Source organism: Lichenostomus cassidix, unplaced genomic scaffold (genome assembly GCF_008360975.1).
Source record: "Lichenostomus cassidix isolate B80296 unplaced genomic scaffold, HeHo_3.0 HiC_scaffold_707, whole genome shotgun sequence".
Lineage (NCBI taxonomy): Eukaryota > Metazoa > Chordata > Aves > Passeriformes > Meliphagidae > Lichenostomus > Lichenostomus cassidix.
The window spans coordinates 185878-206003 of NW_028147326.1; the positions used below are offsets into that span (position 1 = coordinate 185878).

The 20126-nt window shown below is 50.1% G+C and overlaps 1 protein-coding gene and 3 long non-coding RNA genes across 4 annotated transcripts; 3 read left to right on the plus strand and 1 right to left on the minus strand.

The window, feature by feature from the left end:
- The first annotated feature begins 110 nt into the window (after positions 1 to 110).
- LOC146423415 (mitoferrin-1-like) lies at positions 111 to 15629 on the plus strand. The gene is made up of 4 exons (XM_085044788.1): positions 111 to 354; positions 9141 to 9369; positions 14046 to 14102; positions 15077 to 15629. Exons 1-4 carry the CDS (start codon positions 151 to 153, stop codon positions 15595 to 15597), a joined length of 1011 nt encoding a protein of 336 aa, XP_084900914.1. The 5' UTR covers positions 111 to 150; the 3' UTR covers positions 15598 to 15629.
- Positions 1041 to 2340, plus strand: LOC146423416 (uncharacterized). Its single transcript, XR_014847557.1, has 3 exons — positions 1041 to 1058; positions 1105 to 1334; positions 1380 to 2340. It is a non-coding gene; the product is annotated as an uncharacterized LOC146423416 (long non-coding RNA).
- Positions 15630 to 15893: 264 nt separating the features above from the next.
- Positions 15894 to 16192, minus strand: LOC146423417 (uncharacterized). The gene is made up of 2 exons (XR_014847555.1): positions 16121 to 16192; positions 15894 to 15954 (listed from the first exon to the last, which is right to left on the minus strand). It is a non-coding gene; the product is annotated as an uncharacterized LOC146423417 (long non-coding RNA).
- Positions 16193 to 16810: 618 nt separating this feature from the next.
- Positions 16811 to 19631, plus strand: LOC146423418 (uncharacterized). The gene is made up of 2 exons (XR_014847554.1): positions 16811 to 18146; positions 18190 to 19631. It is a non-coding gene; the product is annotated as an uncharacterized LOC146423418 (long non-coding RNA).
- Positions 19632 to 20126: the final 495 nt, after the last annotated feature.

Sequence of the window (20126 nt, forward strand, 5' to 3'; positions counted from 1 at the left end):
GAGCGCGCCGCGCTGATTGGCGGCGGGGTCAGAGTGGGCGTGGCATGCGCCTTTAAAGTGCGGCCGGGGCGCCGCGCGGTCCCAGCGCCCCTCTCCCCGCGCCCGTGTCCCCGCGGTGTCCCCGCGCCGGTGTCCCCCCGGTGGCGGCGGATGGAGCTGAGCTGTGCCATGGCGGGCAGCGCCGCCGCCCCGCCGGGCCCCGGGCCCCCCGCCGCCGCCGCCGGGGCCGGGCTGATGGAGGGTGACGAGTACGAGAGCCTGCCCAGCGGCGCGGCGCTCGGCACGCACATGGTGGCCGGGGCCGTGGCGGGGATCATGGAGCACACGGTCATGTACCCCGTGGACTCGGTCAAGGTGCGCGCCGGCGGCGGCGAGCGGCGGGGGAGGTGTGCCCGGGGGGAGCGGGGGGACAGCGGGGATGCTGCGGGGAGCGCCACGGCACGAGTGGGGTGCTGGGGTGGGCAGGGGGAGTGTTGGGGTGCGGGGAGAGTGTTGGGGTGGGCAGGGGGAGTGTTGGGGTGCAGGGAGTGTGTTGGGGTGTGGGGAGTGTTGGGGTGCAGGCAGTGGGAGGTTTAGGGGGTTTGGGGTGCAGGGGGTGTGTTGGGGTGGGCAGGGGGAGTGTTGGGGTGCGGGGAGTTGGTGGGGTGCAGGGGGTGTGTTGGGGTGTAGGCAGTGTGTTGGGGTGGGCAGGGGGTGTGTTGGGGTGCAGGGAGTGGGAGGTTCAAAGGGGTTTGGGGTGCAGAAGTGTTGGGGTGCCAGGGGCTGGTGGGGATGCGAGGAGCGGGGAGAGAGGGAAGGTGTCCGAAGGGTTGTTGGAGTGCTGGGGGTGCGAAGGGGAGAGAGATTATTGGGGGTTTGAAGGATTTTTTAGGGTGCAAGGAGGGGACAGAGTGTAAGCAGTGTGTAAGGGGTGTGCAAGAGGTTTTAGGGTGCAGGGAAGGGACAGTTAAAGGGATGTGCAAGAGGTTTTAGGGTGCAGGGAAGTGAGAGAGTTAAAGGGGTGTGCAAGGGGTTTTTAGGGTGTAAGGAAGGGAGAGAGTGTAAGAAGTGTGCAAGAAGTTTTAGGGTGCAGGGAAGGGAGAGATTTTAAGGGGTGTGCAAGAGGTTTAGGGTGCAAGGAAGGGACAGAGTGTAAGGGATGTGTTAGGGGTTTAGTGTGCAGGGAAGGGATAGTTAAAGGGGTGTGTTAGGGGTTTTAGTGTGTAAGGAACGGACAGAGTGTAAGGGGTGTGCAAGAGGTTTAGGGTGCAGGGAAGGGAGAGATTTTAAGGGATGTGTAAGAGGTTTAGGGTGCAAGGAAGGGACAGTTAAAGGGGTGTGTTAGGGGTTTTAGGGTGCAGGGAAGGGACAGAGTAAAAGAGATGTGTAAGAGGTTTAAGGTACAAGGAAGGGACAGTTAAAGGGGTGTGTAAAAGGTTTTAGTGTGCAAGGAGGGGACAGCGTGTAAGGGGTGTGTTAGGGGTTTTTAGGGTACAAGGAAGGGACAGTTAAAGGGATGTGTAAGAGGTTTAGGGTACAAGGAAGGGACAGTTAAAGGGATCTGTAAGAGGTTTAGGGTGCAAGCAGGGGGAGGTGGGAAGGGTGTGTGAAGTGCTGTTGGGGTGCAAAGTGATAAGTGTGTCAGCAGCTGGGGTGCAAGGAGTGCTGCAGGTTCACGGGGCTTTGGGGTGTAAGGGATGTGTAAGAGTTGTTGGGGAGCAAAGGAGGAAAGCGTGTGAGAAATCGGGGTGTGGGGAGAGGGGGGAGTGTGGGAAGGCTGTGAGAAATGTGGGAATGCGTCAGGAGTGTTGGGATGGAAAGGCTGGAATGTTGGGATGCACGAGGTTCCTGGGGCTGGGGTTGCACTGGGCATGTCCCCAAGGTGTCACCCCAAAATCTCCTCTGGATCTGGAGCTGTCCTGCAGCTCTGGGGAGCTCTGCACAGCCCTGCTGCAAAGGTGACATCCCAGCGCTCTCCCTGCGCTGGGAGATGAGTCAGGATCTATTTATTCCCTCCTGGAACCATGGAATTCCAGCTCAGGAGGGAGAAGCTGCTGGGATGGGGTGGTGTGTCCACTCCAGGATGGAAAGGCTGGAATGTTGGGATGCACGAGGTTCCCGGGGTGCTCTGGGCATGTCCCCAAGGTGTCACCCCAAAATCCCCTCTGGATCTGGAGCTCTGGGGAGCTCTGCACAGCCCTGCTGCAAAGGTGACATCCCAGGACTGGGAGATGCCACCAGTGCCCTGCTGGCCTTGAAATGGGTCAGGATCCATTTATTCCCTCCTGGAGTGATGGAATTCCAGCTCAGGAGGGAGAAGCTGCTGGGATGGGGTGGTTTTTTGGGTGACATGGCCGTGACTTAGTGTCATCCGAGGTTCCTGGGGTGCTCTGGGCATGTCCCCAAGGTGTCACCCCAAAATCCCCTCTGGATCTGGAGCTCTGGGCAGCTCTGCACAGCCCTGGTGCAAAGGTGACATCCCAGCACTGCTCCCTGGCCTGGAGATGGATCATGATCCATTTATTCCCTCCTGGAATGATGGAATTCCAGCTCAGAAGAGAGAAGCTGCTGGGCTGGGGTGGTTTTTTGGGTGACACTGCCGTGACTGAGTGTCACCCCGCGGTGGCTTTGCTGGGCTCAGGGGGTTTGGAAAGGGTGGCTTTGGGAGCTGATGACGCTCAAACACACCCAGGGAAGATTTCCAGAGTGGTTGGAATCATCCTGAAGGATATTTCTTCCCTCTGCCTTGCCAGTTTGCTGCTGTGGGACCTTAAAAAATATAAGAAGGGATGCTGGGAAAAGCCCGACTGGCTCGGTGGTGCTGCTGTGGGTGACTCACGGGGTGTTGCAATCCCTCAGTTTCAGAGCTCCTTGAAGGAGGGACAGAAGAGGAAATGCTTTGACTTTGAGAGGCTGCAGGAAAAAGGAAATATTTCCATGTTTTAAAGGGAATATTCCTGATTTTTTTGCCCTGTTTTCCCCGTGGCTCTGTCCCTGGGAATGGTTAGGTTATTCCTCCTAGATCTGGGGTGTCCCCGAGGGTTTGGGGACAGTTTGGTGCCCAGTCAGGGCTGGAGCAGCAGAATTCTGGGTGTTGGCATTCCGGAGCTCTGGCGTTGCTCAGCAGGGCATTTCCTCGGTGGGGAAAGCAGAGCGAGAAAACGAAAGTGGTGCTCAGCTTCCCGGAGCGGGAGGTGCTGCGGGGGAAAAGCTCCCTGCCTGCCGAATTCCCAGGGTTACCTCGGGCTGGGATAATCCACTCAGCCTGGAAGGGCTGGGGAGCTGGAAAAACCCTCTGGAAAAGCCTGGAAAAGGTCAATCCATGTGCTGGGCAGAGGGAAATCCCTGGATTCTCCTCCAGCTCACTGCTGTCCTACCTGGCTGCTGGGGGAAAAAGTGACAACTGACCCAAAAAAGAGATTTTTTTGATCCGGAAAGAGCTCTGTTTGGTTTGCAGAGGGTGTAATCCAATAGCAGCTGGGCTGGTAGGAGGAGGTTTGTCTCTCCAGCAGCAAGAGGAGTGGCATTGCTGCAGAAAAGGAGCACAGCTCCTTCCTCCTGGGCACTTCCTGGCTTTCTGGGTGGGCAGGAGGAGCTGCTGGGTGGGAGCAGCTCGGGGGGGAATGTTTGGGTGCCAGCAGGTCGTTTCCTGCCGAAGAGAAACTGAAAATGTTGGTCGAAACGGTGAAAATGGAAATTCTCTTGGGGAATGGTTTGCTGGAGATTCTCAGCAGTTTCTCCTGAGTTTCTCTGCAGTTCCAGCTGAGGGAGAATGTTGGGAAGCTGGAAAATCATGGAGATTATGGCAAACCTGCTGGGCTGACCCTTGGCTCTGCTCCCGTGGGTTCTTTGCTTCTCATTTAGAGTTGAACCCCAAAAATTGGGGTTCAGGGCTTGAGCCTGGCTTGTGCCTCGTCCAGCTGGCAGGACCTGCCTGGATCCTGCAGAAATATTCCTTATTTCCTGCTAAAAGCAGATTGGGTTCCCTTTGGGAGCCTCAGCCAGGCTGGCTCTGTCACACCAACCCGGGAAAAGCAGGTTGTGTTCGGAGAAAATAAATAAAACAACCCCAAACAAAGATAAAATGAGCTCTGAGGGTGTTTGCAGGGTGTCAAACCTCTGTCCCTCTGCCAGGATATGCAAAACAGACACCTGACTCCTGCTAGGAAAACTATTTTTTGCTAGAAAACAACCCTGGAATAATCCGGGAGGGTTTATTCTGCATCCAGAAGGACAGAACTCTTCCCAAAGCTCAGGGAACTGCCCGGAGCTGACCCTGGCACTGTGGGGATGGTTTTTTTTCTGCCCAAACTGCACCCAGAAGGAGAGAACTCTTCCCAAACTGCTTCCAGGAGGGTTGGTTCTCTTCCCAAACTGCATCCAGGAGGACAGAACTCTTCCCAAACTCATCCAGAAGGACAGAGCTCTTCCCAAACTGCATCCAGAAGAACAGAACTCTCCCCAAACTCATCCAGAAGGACAGAACTCTTCCCAAAGCTCAGGGAACTGCCCAGACCTGACCCTGGCACTGTGCTGATGGGTTTTTTTCCTGCCCAAGCTGCAGTCAGGACCAGCAGAGCCCTCGTGGCATGGCTGCACTCTGCCTTATGCAATGGGATTAGCTCAGGGAGGAGCAGAGGCAGCTCCTGGCTGCCGATCAGGGCTGAGGCTGCAGGAGCTGCTGGTTGGCCTCAGATAGGTGAGAGGAGCTGGGGACACTGCCCAGCCTGGGGACAATCAGCTCTGAGCGCCTGGGAAACTCAGGGGCTTCACACAGAGCTGATCCCTGCTCTGGGAGCACAGCAGAGCCTGGCTGTGGTGATGCCTTGGGCTGTTTGTACTGCTCAGTCCTGGTTTTTGTTATTCCTTGGGGTGTTGGTGCTGCTCAGTCCTGGTTTTTGTTATTCCTTGGGGCAGTTTGTCCTGTTGAATCCCAATTTTGGTTATTCCTTAGGCTGTTTTTGCTGCTCAGTCCTGATTTTTGTTATTCCTTGGGGTGTTTGTGCTGCTCAACCCTGATTTTTGTTATTATTTGTGTTCTCAGACCTGTTCAGTCCTGGCTTTGGTTATTCCTTGGGCTATTGATGCTGCTCAGTCCTGATTTTTATTTCTCCTTGGGGCTGTTGGTGCTGCTCAATCCTGATTTTTGTTACTCCTTTTCTTCTCAGACCTGTTCAATCCTGGTTTTTGTTATTCCTTGAGGCAGTTTGTCCTGTTGAATCCCAATTTTGATTATTCCTTGGGTTATTTGTGCAGCTCAGTCCTGATTTTTGTTACTTCTTGTCTTCTCAGACCTGTTCAATCCTGATTTTTGTTATTATTTGTGTTCTCAGACCTGTTCAGTCCTGGTTTTTGTCACTCCTTGGGGCACTTTGTCCTGTTGAATCCCAATTTTGGCTATTCCTTGTGCTTCTAGTTCTGCTCAGTCCTGATTTTTGTAATTCCTTGTCTTCTCAGACCTGTTCAGTCCTGATTTTTGCTATTCCTTGGGCAGTTTGTCCTGTTGAATCCCAGGTTTGATTATTCCTTGTGCTTCTAGTCCTGTTCAGTCTTGATTTTTATTATTCCTTGGGGCACTTTGTCCTGTTGAATCCTAATTTTGGTTACTCCTTGGGCTGTTCATGCTGTTGAATATTTTTTTGATTATAGTTTTTGAATAGTTTTGATTATTCCTGGGGCTATTTGTGCTGCTCAATCCTAATTTTGGTTATTACTCGTGTTCTCAGACCTGTTCAGTCCTGATTTTTGTTATTAATTGGGTAGTTTGTCCTGTTGAATCCCAGTTTTGGCAATTCCTATTGCTTCTAGTTCTGCTCAAGCCTGATTTTTATTATTCCTTGGGTTGTTTTTCCTGGTTTTGGTTATGCTTTGTGCTGTTTCCCCTGGGTTTGGTTATTCCTGATGCTTTCAGTTCTGCTGAATCCTCCTTTTGGCTCCTCCTTGGGCTGCTGAACACTGATTTTATCTGCTCCTTGGGCTCCTTGTCCTGATGAATCCAGGCTTTGGTCATTCCTTGGGCTGCTTGTCCTGTTTTTGGTTATTCCTTAGGCTGTTAGTCCTGTTTTTGGTAATTCTTTGGGCTGTTTATCCTGGTTTTGGTAATTCTTTGAGCTATTTATCCAGGTTTTGGTTATTCTTTGGGCTGTTTATCCTATTTTTATTTATTCTTTGGGCTGTTAGTCCTGTTTTTGGTTATTCCTTAGACTGTTTATCCTGCTTTGGTTATTCCTTGGGCTGTTTTTGGTTATTCCTTGGGCTCTTTATCCTGTTTTTGGTGATTCCTTGGCCTGTTTATCCAGGTTTTGGTTATTCCTTAGGCTGTTAGTCCTGTTTTTGGTATTCCTTGGGCTATTTATCCCATTTTTGGCAATTTCTTGGGCTGTTTATCCTGGTTTTGGTGATTCCTTGGGCTGTTTATCCTGGTTTTGGTGATTCCTTGGGCTGTTTATCCTGGTTTTGGTGATTCCTGGGGCTATTTACCCTGTTTTTGGTCATTCCTGGGGCTATTTACCCTGTTTTTGGTTATTCTTTGGGCTGTTTATCCTGTTTTTGGTCATTCCTTAGGCTGTTTATCCAGGCTTTGGTTATTCCTTGAGCTCTTTATCCTGTTTTTGGTAGTTCTTTGGGCTGTTCATCCTGTTTCTGGTTATTCCTTAGGCTGTTTATCCTGTTTTTGGTTATTCCTTGGGCTGTTAGTCCTGTTTCTGATATTCCTTGGGCTGCTTGTCCTGTTTTTGTTTATTCCTTGGGCTGTTTGTCCTGTTTTTTGTTATCCCTTGGGCTGTTTATCCCATTTTTGGTCATTCCTTGGGCTGTTCATCCTGTTTTTGGTCATTCCTTAGTCTGTTTGTCCTGTTTTTGGTAATTCTTTGGGCTGTTTGTCCTGCTTTTTGGTATTCCTTGGGCTATTTATCCCATTTTTGGCAATTCTTTGGGCTCTTTATCCAGGTTTTGGTTATTCCTTAGGCTGTTTATCCAGGTTTTGGTTATTCCTTAGGCTGTTTATCCTGTTTTTGGTATTCCTTGGGCTATTTATCCCATTTTTGGTCATTCCTTAGGCTCTTGGAGCTCTGGGGGAAGTTGTAGATATTTTGCCATCAGCAAATCCTCTGGAACACAAACCTAAAACCTTAGAGTGGGAATTGTGGATTGTGGAAGAATATCCACAGATATTCTTCATTTGGAGTGGGAATTGTGAATTGAGGAAGAATATCCACAAATAATCCTTATTTCCAGGCTGAAAAAAGCCACACCAGGGGCTAAAATAGGCTGAAAAAAAGAATACCAAGGGCTAAACTGGGCTGAAAAAAGCAAACCAGGGGTTAAACTAGGCTGAAAAAAGCCACACCAGGGGCTGAACTGGGCTGAAAAAAGAACATCAGGGCTGAACTGGGCTGAATAAAGAGAACCAGGGGTTAAACTAGACTGAAAAAAGAACACCAGGGGTTAAACTGGGCTGAAAAAAGCCACACTCAGGGGCTGAATGAGGCTGAAAAAACAACACCAGGGGCTGGACTGGGCTGAAAAAACACCACCAGGGGCTGAATGAGGCTGAAAAGAGAACACCAGGGTTTAAACTAGACTAAAAAAAGCCACAACAGGCGCTGAACTGGACTGGAAAAAGAACACCAGGGGTTGAACTGGGCTGGAAAAAGCAAACCAGGGGCTGAATTTGGCTGAAAAAAGAACACCAAGGGTTAAACTGGGCTGAAAAAAGCCACACTCAGGGGCTGAATGAGGCTGAAAAAACACCACCAGGGGCTGAACTAGGCTGAGAAAAGAACACCAGGGGCTGAACTGGGCTGGAAAAAGAACACCAGGGGCTGAAAAAAGAACACCAGGGGCTGAATTTGGCTGAAAAAAGAACACCAGGGGTTAAACTGGGCTGAAAAAAACCACACCAGGGGCTGAATGAGGCTGAAAAAAGACCACCAGGGGCTGAACTAGACTTGAAAAAGAACACCAGGGGTTAAACTAGACTGAAAAAAGCAAACCAGGGGCTGAACTGGACTGAAAAAAGCCTCATCAGGGGTTGAACTAGACTGAAAAAAGAACACCAGGGGCTGAATGAGGCTGAAAAGAGAACACCAGGGGTTAAACTAGACTGAAAAAAACACCACCAGGGTTTAAACTAGACTAAAAAAAGCCACAACAGGCGCTGAACTGGGCTGGAAAAAGAACACCAGGGGTTGAACTGGGCTGGAAAAAGCAAACCAGGGGCTGAATTTGGCTGAAAAAAGAACACCAGGGGCTGAACTAGACTGGAAAAAGAACACCAGGGGCTGAACTGGGCTGAAAAAAGAGAACCAGGGGTTAAACTAGACTGAAAAAAGAACACCAAGGGTTAAACTGGGCTGAAAAAAGCCACACTCAGGGGCTGAATGAGGCTGAAAAAACAACACCAGGGGCTGAACTGGGCTGGAAAAAGAACACCAGGGGCTGAATTTGGCTGAAAAAAGAACAGCATGGGTTAAACTGGACTGAAAAAGTACACCAGGGGTTAAACTAGGCTGAAAAAAGAACATCAGGGGCTGAACTGGACTGAAAAAAGAACACCAGGGGTTAAACTGGGTTGAAGAAAGAACACCAAGGGCTGAAAAAAGAGCACCAGGGGCTGAACTAGACTTGAAAAAGAACACCAGGGGTTAAACTAGACTGAAAAAAGCAAACCAGGGGCTAAACTGGACTGAAAAAAGCAAACCAGGGGCTAAACTGGACTGAAAAAAGAACACCAGGGGCTGAACTAGACTGAAAAAAGCCACATCAGGGGTTGAACTAGACTGAAAAAAGAACACCAGGGGCTGAATGAGGCTGGAAAAACACCACCAGGGGTTAAACTGGGCTGAGAAAAACAGCACTAGGGGCTAAACTGGGCTGAAAAAAGAACACCAGGGGCTGAAAAAAGCCACACCAGGGGCTAAACTAGACTTAAAAAAGAACACCAGGGGCTAAATTGGGCTGAAAAAAGAACACCAAGGGCTGAACTAGACTGAAAAAAGCCACATCAGGGGCTAAACTGGGCCAAAAAAAGCCACTCTAGGGGCTGAATGATGCTGCAAAAATCCACCCCACGTACCCAACCAACCCCTCAACGACCCGGCAATTCCAAATTCTGGCATTTTTCCGCTAACCCCGCCTCTCCCCCCTGTGCTGTGTTGCAGACGCGGATGCAGAGCCTGCAGCCCGACCCCCGGGCTCGGTACAGGACTGTGTTTGATGCTCTGCGGAGGATGGTGCTGAGCGAGGGGCTGGGCAGACCCCTGCGGGGCATCAATGTCACCGTGCTGGGCGCTGGCCCTGCCCACGCGCTCTACTTCGCCTGCTACGAGAGCATCAAGGAGTCTCTGAGCGAGGCGTTCCAGCAGGGAGGGAACAGCCACCTGGCTAATGGTATTTTGGGGGGTTTTGGGGGGTTTTTGGGGGTTTTTTTGGGGTTTTTTGGGGGGTTTTGGGTTTTTTTAGGGGTTTTTTTGGGTTGTTTTGGGATGGAAAAGTAATTCCTGTTCGTTGATTGTTTCTCACTGAGAGAGCTTTTCCAGCAGGGAGGCAACAGCCACCTGGCCAATGGTATTTTTGGGGTTTTTTGGGGGTTTTTTGGGGGGTTTTTTGGGTTGTTTTGGGATGGAAAAGTAATTCCTGTCCATTGATTGCTTCTCACCCAGCGAGGTTTTCCAGCAGGGAGGGAACAGCCACTTGGCTAATGCTATTTTTGGGGTTTTTTTGGGTTTTGGGATGGAAAAGTAACTCCTGTCCATTGATTGCTTCTCATGCAGTGAGGTGTTCCAGCAGGGAGGGAACAGCCACTTGGCTAATGGTATTTTTGGGGGGTTTTTTGGGGGGTTTTTTTGGGTTTTTTTGGGTTTTTTTGGGGTTTTTTTTGGGCTGAAAAGATATTTTGGGCTGCAAAACGAAGCCCTGCACAGGATGGTGCTGAGCGAGGGGCTGGGCAGACCCCTGCGGGGCATCAATGTCACCGTGCTGGGCGCTGGCCCTGCCCACGCGCTCTACTTCGCCTGCTACGAGAGCATCAAGGAGTCTCTGAGCGAGGTGTTCCAGCAGGGAGGGAACAGCCACCTGGCCAATGGTATTTTGGGGTTTTTTTGGGGGTTTTTTGGGGGTTTGGGCTGATAAAGTAACTCCAGTCCATTGATTGCTTCTCATGCAGTGAGGTGTTCCAGCAGGGAGGGAACAGCCACTTGGCCAATGGTATTTTGGGGTTTTTTGGGTTGAAAAAGTAACTCCTGTTTGTTGATTGTTTCTCACTCAGAGAACTTTTCCAGCAGGGAGGGAACAGCCACTTGGCTAATGGTATTTTTGGGTTTTTTGGGGGGTTTTTTTGGGGTTTTTTTGGGGTTTTTTTTGGGCTGAAAAGATATTTTGGGCTGCAAAACGAAGCCCTGGGCAGGATGGTGCTGAGCGAGGGGCTGGGCAGACCCCTGCGGGGCATCAATGTCACCGTGCTGGGTGCTGGCCCTGCCCACGCGCTCTACTTCGCCTGCTACGAGAGCATCAAGGAGTCTCTGAGCGAGGTGTTCCAGCAGGGAGGGAACAGCCACCTGGCTAATGGTATTTTTGGGGGTTTGGGGGGTTTTTGGGGGTTTTGGGGGGTTTTGGGTTGAAAAAGTAACTCCTGTTTGTTGATTGTTTCTCACTCAGAGAGCTTTTCCAGCAGGGAGGGAGCAGCCACTTGGCTGATGGTATTTTTGGGGGGTTTTTTGGGGGGTTTTTGGGGGTTTTTTGGGGGGTTTTTTGGGGGTTTTTTTGGGATGAAAAAGTAACTCCTGTCCATTGATTGCTTCTCACTTAGTGAGATGTTCCAGCAGAGAGGGAACAGCCACTTGGCTAATGGTATTTTTGGGGGTTTTGGGATGGAAAAATGCCTCCAGTCCATTGATTGTTTCTCATTCGGTGAGGTGTTCCAGCAGGGAGGGAACAGCCACCTGGCTAATGCTATTTTTGGGGTTTTTTTGGGTTTTGGGATGGAAAAGTAACTCCAGTCCATTGATTGCTTCTCACCCAGCGAGGTTTTCCAGCAGGGAGGGAACAGCCACTTGGCTAATGGTATTTTTGGGGTTTTTTGGGGGGTTTTTTGGGGTTTTTTTGGGCTGAAAAAATATTTTGGGCTGCAAAACGAAGCCCTGCGCAGGATGGTGCTGAGCGAGGGGCTGGGCAGACCCCTGCGGGGCATCAATGTCACCGTGCTGGGCGCTGGCCCTGCCCACGCGCTCTACTTCGCCTGCTACGAGAGCATCAAGGAGTCTCTGAGCGAGGTGTTCCAGCAGGGAGGGAACAGCCACCTGGCCAATGGTATTTTGGGGGGTTTTGGGGGGTTTTATGGGGTTTGGGCTGATAAAGTAACTCCAGTCCATTGATTGCTTCTCATTCAGTGAGGTGTTCCAGCAGGGAGGGAACAGCCACTTGGCCAATGGTATTTTTGGGGGTTTGGGATGGAAAAATTACTCCAGTCCATTGATTGTTTCTCATTCAGCAAGGTGTTCCAGCAGGGAGGGAGCAGCCACTTGGCCGATGGTATTTTTGGGGTTTTTTTGGGGGTTTGGGATGGAAAAGTAACTCCAGTCCATTGATTGCTTCTCACTTAGTGAGATGTTCCAGCAGAGAGGGAACAGCCACTTGGCTAATGGTGTTTTTGGGTTTTTTTTGGGTTTTTTTGGGGGTTTTTTTGGGGTTTTTTTGGGCTGAAAAAATTACTCTTGTCCATTGATTGCTTCTCACTCAGAGAGCTTTTCCAGCAGGGAGGGAACAGCCACTTGGCCAATGGTATTTTTGGGGTTTTTTTGGGGGGTTTTTTGGGGTTTTTTTGGGCTAAAAAAAAAGTACCTCCTGTCCATTGATTGCTTCTCACTCGGTTAGGTGTTCCAGCAGAGAGGGAACAGCCACTTGGCCAATGGTATTTTTGGGGTTATTTTTTGGGGTTTTTTTTTGGTTTTTTTTTAATATTTTTGGCTGAAAAAATAATCCTTTGTCCCTTTGCTTGCTTCTCACTCAGCCTGGCATCCCTCCCAGGCTAAATTCTTGTTAATTATCAAATAATTTCATTTCATTTGCTATTAAATAATTCTTACTTAATAGCAAATGATTTCAGCATAGTTTCATGGGCAAAAGGTGTTCAGGTGCAGTTTAAATTCTTGTTTAATATCAAATAATTTCAGCACAGTTTAATGGGCAAAAGGTGTTGTGAAATCCTTAAAAAAATATTATTGTGAAATCCTGAAAAGGATTCACCTATATTATCCTGAAATCCTTAAAAACCCTTTGGGATGATCAAATCCCAGTTTGATTTCTCCAAGGATTAATCAATCCTTTGAAGGTCTCACCCAAAAGTGTGATTTGACATAGAAAGCACCACTTTGGAGGTTTGAAATTTGGGTTATTCCAGGTGTCTCTGGGACCATGGAATGCACTCTGTGTGTTCACTTTTTAGCAGGAATATTTTGATTTTAAGCCTAGAAATAGCAGAAATAGAAATAGAAAAATAGAAATATTTTACTTTATAGCAGTAGAAACTCCAGAATTGTCAGCCAGGCCTTGACTGTAGGGTTTGGGCAGGAAATTCCCAGATTTTGATCCACCATGAGGTGACCAAACTCAGTTCAGGGAATCAAATCCCTTCTCCTCTCTGCTCCTTTCTCTGGGATCACATTCCTGCTTTCCCTTTCAAGTAGCTACAAGCCTGTGGGGCCAGCAGGAGGACTGGAGCTGGGGTTTAATGAGAAATGACCCAAAAGTCGTTTGGGCAGGAGGGAATGGAGGTGGGCAGCGAGATCAAAGGGGAATATTTTACTTTTAAGCCTAGAAATAGCAGGAATATTCTACTTTATAGCAGTAGAAACCCCAGAATTGAGCAGCCAGGGCTTCACCATAGGGTTTGGGCAGGAAATTCCCAGATTTTGATCCACCATGGAGTCACCAAACTCAATTCAGGGAATCAAATCCCTTCTCCTCTCTGCTCCTTTCTCTGGGATCACATTCCTGCTTTCCCTTTCAAGTAGCTACAAGCCTGTGGGGCCAGCAGGAGAACTGGAGCTGGGGTTTAATGAGAAATGACCCAAAAGTCGTTTGGGCAGGAGGGAATGGAGGTGGGCAGCGAGATCAAAGGGGAAGGTGTGGCTGGAGAGGTTCATGGCAGAGCCCAGGGCAGGATGGCTCCTGGCTGGCTGGATCTGGGCGAGGAGGGTTGGAAAGCAGGCTGAGTAAAGGGAGAGAAAAATATCCTTAATTATGGCTGTGCTGATGGGATGGTAAACATTGCTCATGGTGCCTGGGGTGGAAAGAAATATGTGAGTTGGGGTTGGGAAGGGCAAAGGTGATTGTTAGGAGAGGGGAAAATTCTGGGAGGGTGGAAATCGGGGAATGGGGTGGCTGGGAGTGGATGCTGGGGGCTTGCAGGGTGGGTTTTCAGGATGGATTTTTCAGGATGGAAATCCATTTTCAGGGTGGATTTCCTGCCCTGGGAATCTTGGCTGGGGTGGCTGGGTGTTCCCTGGAGCAGGGGGGGGAAACTGGGTGGGAATGGGATCCCCATGGATGGAGCAGGGATGGGATCCTGGATGGGATCCTGGGTGGGATTCTGGGTGGGTATGGGATTCCTGGATGGGAATGGGATGGGAATAGGATCCCCATGGATGGAGCAGGGATGGGATCCTGGGTGGGAATGAGATTCCTGGGTGGGAATGAGATTCCTGGGTGGGAATGGGATTCCTGGGTGGGAAACTGGGTGGGAATGGGATCCTGGGTGGGAATGGGATCCTGGGTGGGAATGGGATTCCTGGGTGGGAATGGGATCCTGGATGGGAAACTGGGTGAGATCCTGGGTGGGAATGGGATTCTGGATGGGAATGGGATCCCCATGGATGGAGCAGGGATGGGATCCTGGATAGGATTCTGGGTGGGAATGGGATTCCTAGGTGGGAATGGGATTCTGGGTGGGAATGGGATAGGAATGGGATCCTGGGTGGGATCCTGGTGGCAATGGGACCCCCCTGGATGGAGCAGCAAGCTGTCCCCCCAGCTGTGCTCTGTCCCCTCCAGCTGCTCTTGTCCCACAGGCATCGCTGGCAGTGTGGCGACTCTGCTGCATGATGCTGTCATGAACCCTGCTGAAGGTGAGGCTGGGGCTCGGCCTGGGCCTGGGGGTCACTGTGGGGACTCAGGGGTCACTCTGGGGGCTCAGAGGTCACTCTGGGGACTCAGGAGTCACTCTGGGGCCTGTGCCAGCCAGGCCAGACCCATAGCTCAGCAATGTCCCTGTCCCCAAGCAGTGGTGGGGACAGGGAGGCTGGGGCTGGGCCCGGGGGTCAGTTTGGCCCAGGGGTCACTCTGGGGCCTGTTCTAGCCAGGCCAGACCTATAGCTCAGCAATGTCCCTGTCCCCTGCAGTGGTGATGGAGAGGGGAAGGCTGGGGCTGGGCCTGGGGGTCCCTCTGTCCCCAAACCCCTCAGCTCAGCCATGTCCCTGTCCCCTGACTGTCCCCACAGTGGTGAAGGGGAGGCCAGGGCTAGGCCTGGGGAACACTGTGGGGCCTGTGCCAGCCAGGCCAGACCTCTAGCTCAGCCATGTCCCTGTCCCTGCTGTGGTGAAGGGGAAGGGGAGGGTGGGCTCAGGGCTCCCTCTGTCCCCAAACCCCACAGCCCAGCTATGTCCCTGTCCCCACAGTGGTGAAGAGAAGGTTGTGGCTGGGCTCAGGTGTCCCTCTATCCCCAACCCCCCACCTCACCCCTCTCCCACCCCACAGTGGTGACGGGGAAGGAGAGGCTGGGCTCAGGGCTCCCTCTGTCCCCAAACCCCTCAGCTGTCCCCTGGCTGTCCCCATAGTGATGAAGGGAAGGTTGTGGCTGGGCTCAGGGGTCACTCTGGAGGCTCAGGACTCCCTCTGTCCCCAAACCCCCCACCTCACCCCTCTCCCACCCCACAGTGGTGAAGAGGAGGTTGTGGCTGGGCTCAGGGGTCCCTCTGTCCCCAAACCCCCCAGCTCAGCCATGTCCCTGTCCCCACAGTGGTGAAGGGGAGGTTGTGGCTGGGTCAGATGTCCCTCTGTCCCCAACCCCCAGCTCACCCCTCTCCCCTCTCCCACCCGCAGTGGTCAAGCAGCGCCTGCAGATGTTCAACTCTCCCTACGGCTCGGTGCTGAGCTGCATCCGCTCCGTGTGGCACGCCGAGGGGCTCGGCGCCTTCTACCGCAGCTACACCACCCAGCTCAGCATGAACATCCCCTTCCAAGCGCTGCACTTCATCACCTACGAGCTGCTGCAGGAGCACCTCAACCCCCGCCGCGACTACAGCCCGCTGAGCCACGTGCTGGCCGGAGCCGTGGCCGGAGCCGTGGCCGCCGCGGCCACCACGCCGCTGGACGTGTGCAAGACGCTGCTGAACACGCAGGAGAGCACGGCGCTGAGCTCGGCGGGCGTCAGGGGCCACCTGTCGGGCATGGCCAACGCTTTTGGCACGGTGTACCAGCTGGGAGGGCTGGCGGGGTTTTTTAAAGGGGTGCAGGCGCGGGTGATCTACCAGATGCCCTCCACGGCCATCGCCTGGTCCGTCTATGAGTTCTTCAAGTATTGGCTGGGCAAGCGCGCGGCGGAGAGGAGAGCGTTGTCGTGATTGGGGACGGGGTGGGTTGGGGAGCTCTGGGGGGTTGGGGAGTCCCATGGGATTGAGGAGCTCTGTGGGGTTGGGGAGTCCCATGGGATTGAGGAGCTGAGGGGGATTGGGGAGTTCCATGGGATTGGGGAGTTCTGTGGGATTGGGGAGTTCTGGAGGATTGGGAAGCTCCACGAGATTGAGGAGCTCCATGGGATTGGGGAGTTCTGGGGCTGCTGGTGGATGGAAGGGGAAGCTCCATGTGCATCTGTGCCTTCTGGGTGGTTCCTCCCAGGTGGATTGGCGCTGCCTCTCTGTGTTGGAATTCCTGTGGAGAACCCTTTTTAACCTCAAAGTTCCCCTCTCTCTGCTGGAGTTCTGGTAGAGAACCATTTATCACCTAGAACTTCCCCTCTGCCTGCTGAAATTCCTGTGGAGAGCTCTTTTTCACCTAGAAATTCCCCTCTCAGTGCTGGAATTCCGGTAGAGAACCCTTTATCATCTAGAAAATTCCCCTCAACATGATGGAATTCCTGTGGAGAACCCTTTATCACCTCAAAGTTCCCCTCATAACCTTTTTATTCTGCTGGAATTCCTGTGGAGAACACTTTTTCACTTAGAAATTCCCCTCTCAGTGCTGGAATTCCTGTGGAGAACACTCTTTAACCTCAAAGTTCCCCTCATAACCTTTTTGTTCTGCTGGAATTCCTGTGGAAAATCCTTTTTCAACCAGAAATTCCCCTCTCCATGCTGGAATTCCTGTGGAGAACCATTTTTAACTTCAAAGTTCCCCTCTCAGTGCTGGAATTCAGCTGGAGAACCATTTATCACCTAGAATTTCCACTTCCCATGCTGGAATTCCTGTGGAAAACCCTTTTTCATCCCAAATTTCTGCTCTCCATGCTGAAATTCAGCTGGAGAACCCTTTTTCACCTCAAATTTCCACTTTCCATGCTGGAATTCCTGTGGAAAACCCTTTTTCATCCCTAATTTCTGCTCCCCCTGCTGGAATTCCTGTGGAGAACCTTTTTTTACCCAGAAATGTCCCTCAACCTGCCAGAATTCCAGTGGAGAACTCTTTTTCACCTTGAATTTCCCCTCTCCTTGCTGGAATTCTGGTGGAAAACCCTTTTTCATCCCAAATTTCCCTGGAATTCCAGTGGAGAACCCTTTTTCACCTAGAAATTCCCTTCTCCCTGCTGGAATTCTGGTGAAGAACCCTTTTTCATCCCAAATTTCCCTGGAATTCTGGTGGAAAACCCTTTTTCATCCCAAATTTCCCTGGAATTCTGGTGGAAAACCCTTTTTCATCCCAAATTTCCCTGGAATTCTGGTGGAAAACCCTTTTTCATCCCAAATTTCCCTGGAATTCTGGTAGAAAACCTTTTTTTATCCCGAATTTCTGCTCTCCATACTGGAATTCTGGTGGAAAACCCTTTTTCACCCCAAATTTCCCCCCCAAAAAAATAATAATGCCAATCTGGTGGATTCCCCATCTCCCCTCCCAGGGATTCTCAGCTCACTGAGTGCTTCCCTTCCTTCAAAACAAAAAAAAAGAGAATTTATACAGACTTTTATATTAATATATATATATAGATATATTTAATAACTTTATTTTGCAGCAGTGAAAAATGCAAACTGCAATTTTTTTCTGGGAATTAAGATGGAAGGTGCAGTTTACTCCTTATGGAAGGTTTAGGTTTTTCCAACCTAAACCCTTTTTTTTTTTGTTTGTTTGTTTTTATTTTTTATTTTTACAGCAAAGAAACAAAATATCCTGGCACAGAACTGAATTTTTATGTAAATATAAAATAGCTGGATAATGTTTATCCTTTATTTTTCTATGTAGGCATTTCGTGTGGGTTTTTAAATGCTTTTTTCTGGGTGCAAAGCTGCTTCCAAAGGGCTCAATTCTTCCCTCCTGGCTCAGGAAAACCCAAAAAATATTTGATTTTTTTTATAGCCAGATTGGCTCGAATTCCCTAGAATTCCCTAGGATTCTCCTCAAAGGTACTTGGAAACCCCAAGGAATGGGGAAAATCCCAAAATTCCTGCTGACTTCCAGGGGGAAAAATGAATCCTATTTTGTAAACTCTTGAAAATGCAGATTTTTAACAAATACTACTTTGCAAAGTTGCTGAAGGTACATTTTCTGTGGGATTTGAGAGCTGCTCAGCCTTCATCCTCCCAGGGTTTATTCCCATTTTTTCCTCACTAAAGCTGGAATTCCAGGGATTGGATGGAATTGGGGTGCCTGGAGCTTCTGTTTACACTTTGGTCAGGTCCTGGCAGCTCCAAAACAGCAAAAAATCCTCTGGAAAAATCCCACTGTGGATCCAAAGGAAACTCCCAGCCTGGAAGTTGCTGCTCATCCCTGCAGAGGAGGGAGAAAAAATCATCCTGGAGTGGGGAAAATCATCCTGGAGTGGGGAAAATCATCCTGGAGTGGGAAAAAAATCATCCTGGAGTGGGAAAAATTATCCTGGAATGGGAAAAATCCATCCTGGAGTGGGAAAAACCATCCTGGAGTGAGGAAAACCATCCTGGTGTGGGAAAAAATCCAACCTGGTGTGGGAAAAAAACATCCTGGAATGGGGAAAAAGCATCCTGGAGTGGGAAAAAATCATCCTGGAGAAGCTCCTCATTGGCTGGGTTTGGTTTTCCTGCTGGGGATGCTGAGTGGGAAGGTTGGATTCCCCTGGAATGGCTATTCCAACCCAAAATCCACTCCCTGGGGAGATCCAGAGGGATTTTTGGATGTGAAAATTCCCATCTCAGGGTCCAATTTCCTCCTGGGAATCTGTTCCATCCCAAAATCCATCCTTTTGCTGCTCCCAGGGAAGCTCAGGAGGGATTTTTGGGAGCCTGGATGGGGAAATTCCCATTCCAGGGTCCAATTTCGTCCCGGGAATTGCTCCTCCAACCCAAAATCTATCCTTTAGCCACTCCTGGGGAAATCCTTTTTCACCTAGAAATTCCCTAGAGGGATTTTTGGGAGCCTGGATGAGAAAATTCAAGTTTCAGAGTCCAATTTCCTCCTGGGAATGACAATTCCAATCCAAAATCCATCCTTTAGCCACTCCTTGGAGGCTCAGGAGGGATTTTTGGGAGCCTGGATGGGCAAATTCAAGTTCCAGGGTCCAATTTCCTCCTGGGAATTTCTCCTCCAACCCAAAATCCACTCCCTGGGGAGATCCAGAGGGATTTTTGGGAGGCTGGATGGGAAAATTTAAGTTCCAGAGTCCAATTTCCTCCTGGGAATGAGGATTCCAATCCAAAATCCATCCTTTTGCTGCTCCCAGGGAAGCTCAGCAGGGATTTTTGGGAGCCTGGATGTGAAAATTCAAGTTTCAGGGTTCAATTTCCTCCTGGGAATTGCTCCTCCACCCCAAAATCCACTCCTTGGAGGCTCAGGAGGGATTTTTGGGATGAGCAAATTCAAGTTCCATCCCCTCCAGGATGTGATTTGGGAATTCTGGGGCTGGAATTTGACCCTGGAGCTTTCCCACCACCCAGATGGATTTATTTTTTAAAGCAGATTTCACCCTTGAATTCTGTTTTTTTTTTGGAGGAGGAAAATACCAAATCCCCTCCCAGGGGTTTCCTGAGTGCCTTGTGGGAACAATCCCTCTGTTTTGGTGGGAAATGAGCTTTTTGATGCCTTTTTTTTGTGTCTTAAATTGAATTAATCACTGAGCCAAAGGCTCCCTGTGCCTTAAAGTGGGGAAAAACCAACCAGCTGGGTTGGGTGGGATCGGAGTTTGGGGTTTTTCCTGGTGATTTGGGAATCCCACAGCTGGAACTGCTTGGAATATTCCCGTGGAGATGGAATTTTGGGGTTGCTGTGATCCCAAAGAGACCAATTAATGTCGTTAGCATTAGCAGCGTTTTCATAAAAATAATAAAAAAAAGAAATTTATTTTTAAAAAAGGAAAAAAAAAAAGGAAAAAAGTGGTTTTTTTCCCCTGTTGACCAATGCAGGATTCAGGTGGGAAATGCTGCTACAGTTGTGTCACTGGAGCTGGAGGAAATAAAAATATCCTGATTTTATTTTTCTTTTTTTGGTCCTTTTTGGGCTGCTGGTTGTGTTTTTGCTGGGGAAGGAGGGAGGTGCTGCTCCTCCCCGAGGGAATTGTGCTTTTTGGGGTTGTCTGAGCCTCTCAGAGCAGCCCTGAGGGATTTGCCTCATCCCAGGGGAGGAGGGAAACCTTTTTGGGAGGGAAAATCCTACTGGGAGGAGGAAAATCCTACTGGGAGGGGGAAATCCTACTGGGAGGGGAAAAACCCTTTTGGGAGGGGGAAAAAACTCTTACTGGAAGGAGGAAGATAATTCTGGGAGGAGAAAATCCATATTAGGAGGAGGAAAGTCTTTCTAGGAGGAGGAAAATCCTTTTTGGAGGAGAAAAATCTTTCTGGGAAGAGGAAAATTCTGACTGGGAGGAGGAAATTGCTTCTGGGAGGAGGAAAATCCTCTTGGGATGGGGGAAAAAAAATCTTTCTGGGAGGAGGAAAATCTTCCTGGGAGGAGGAAAATCCTCTTGGGAAGGGGA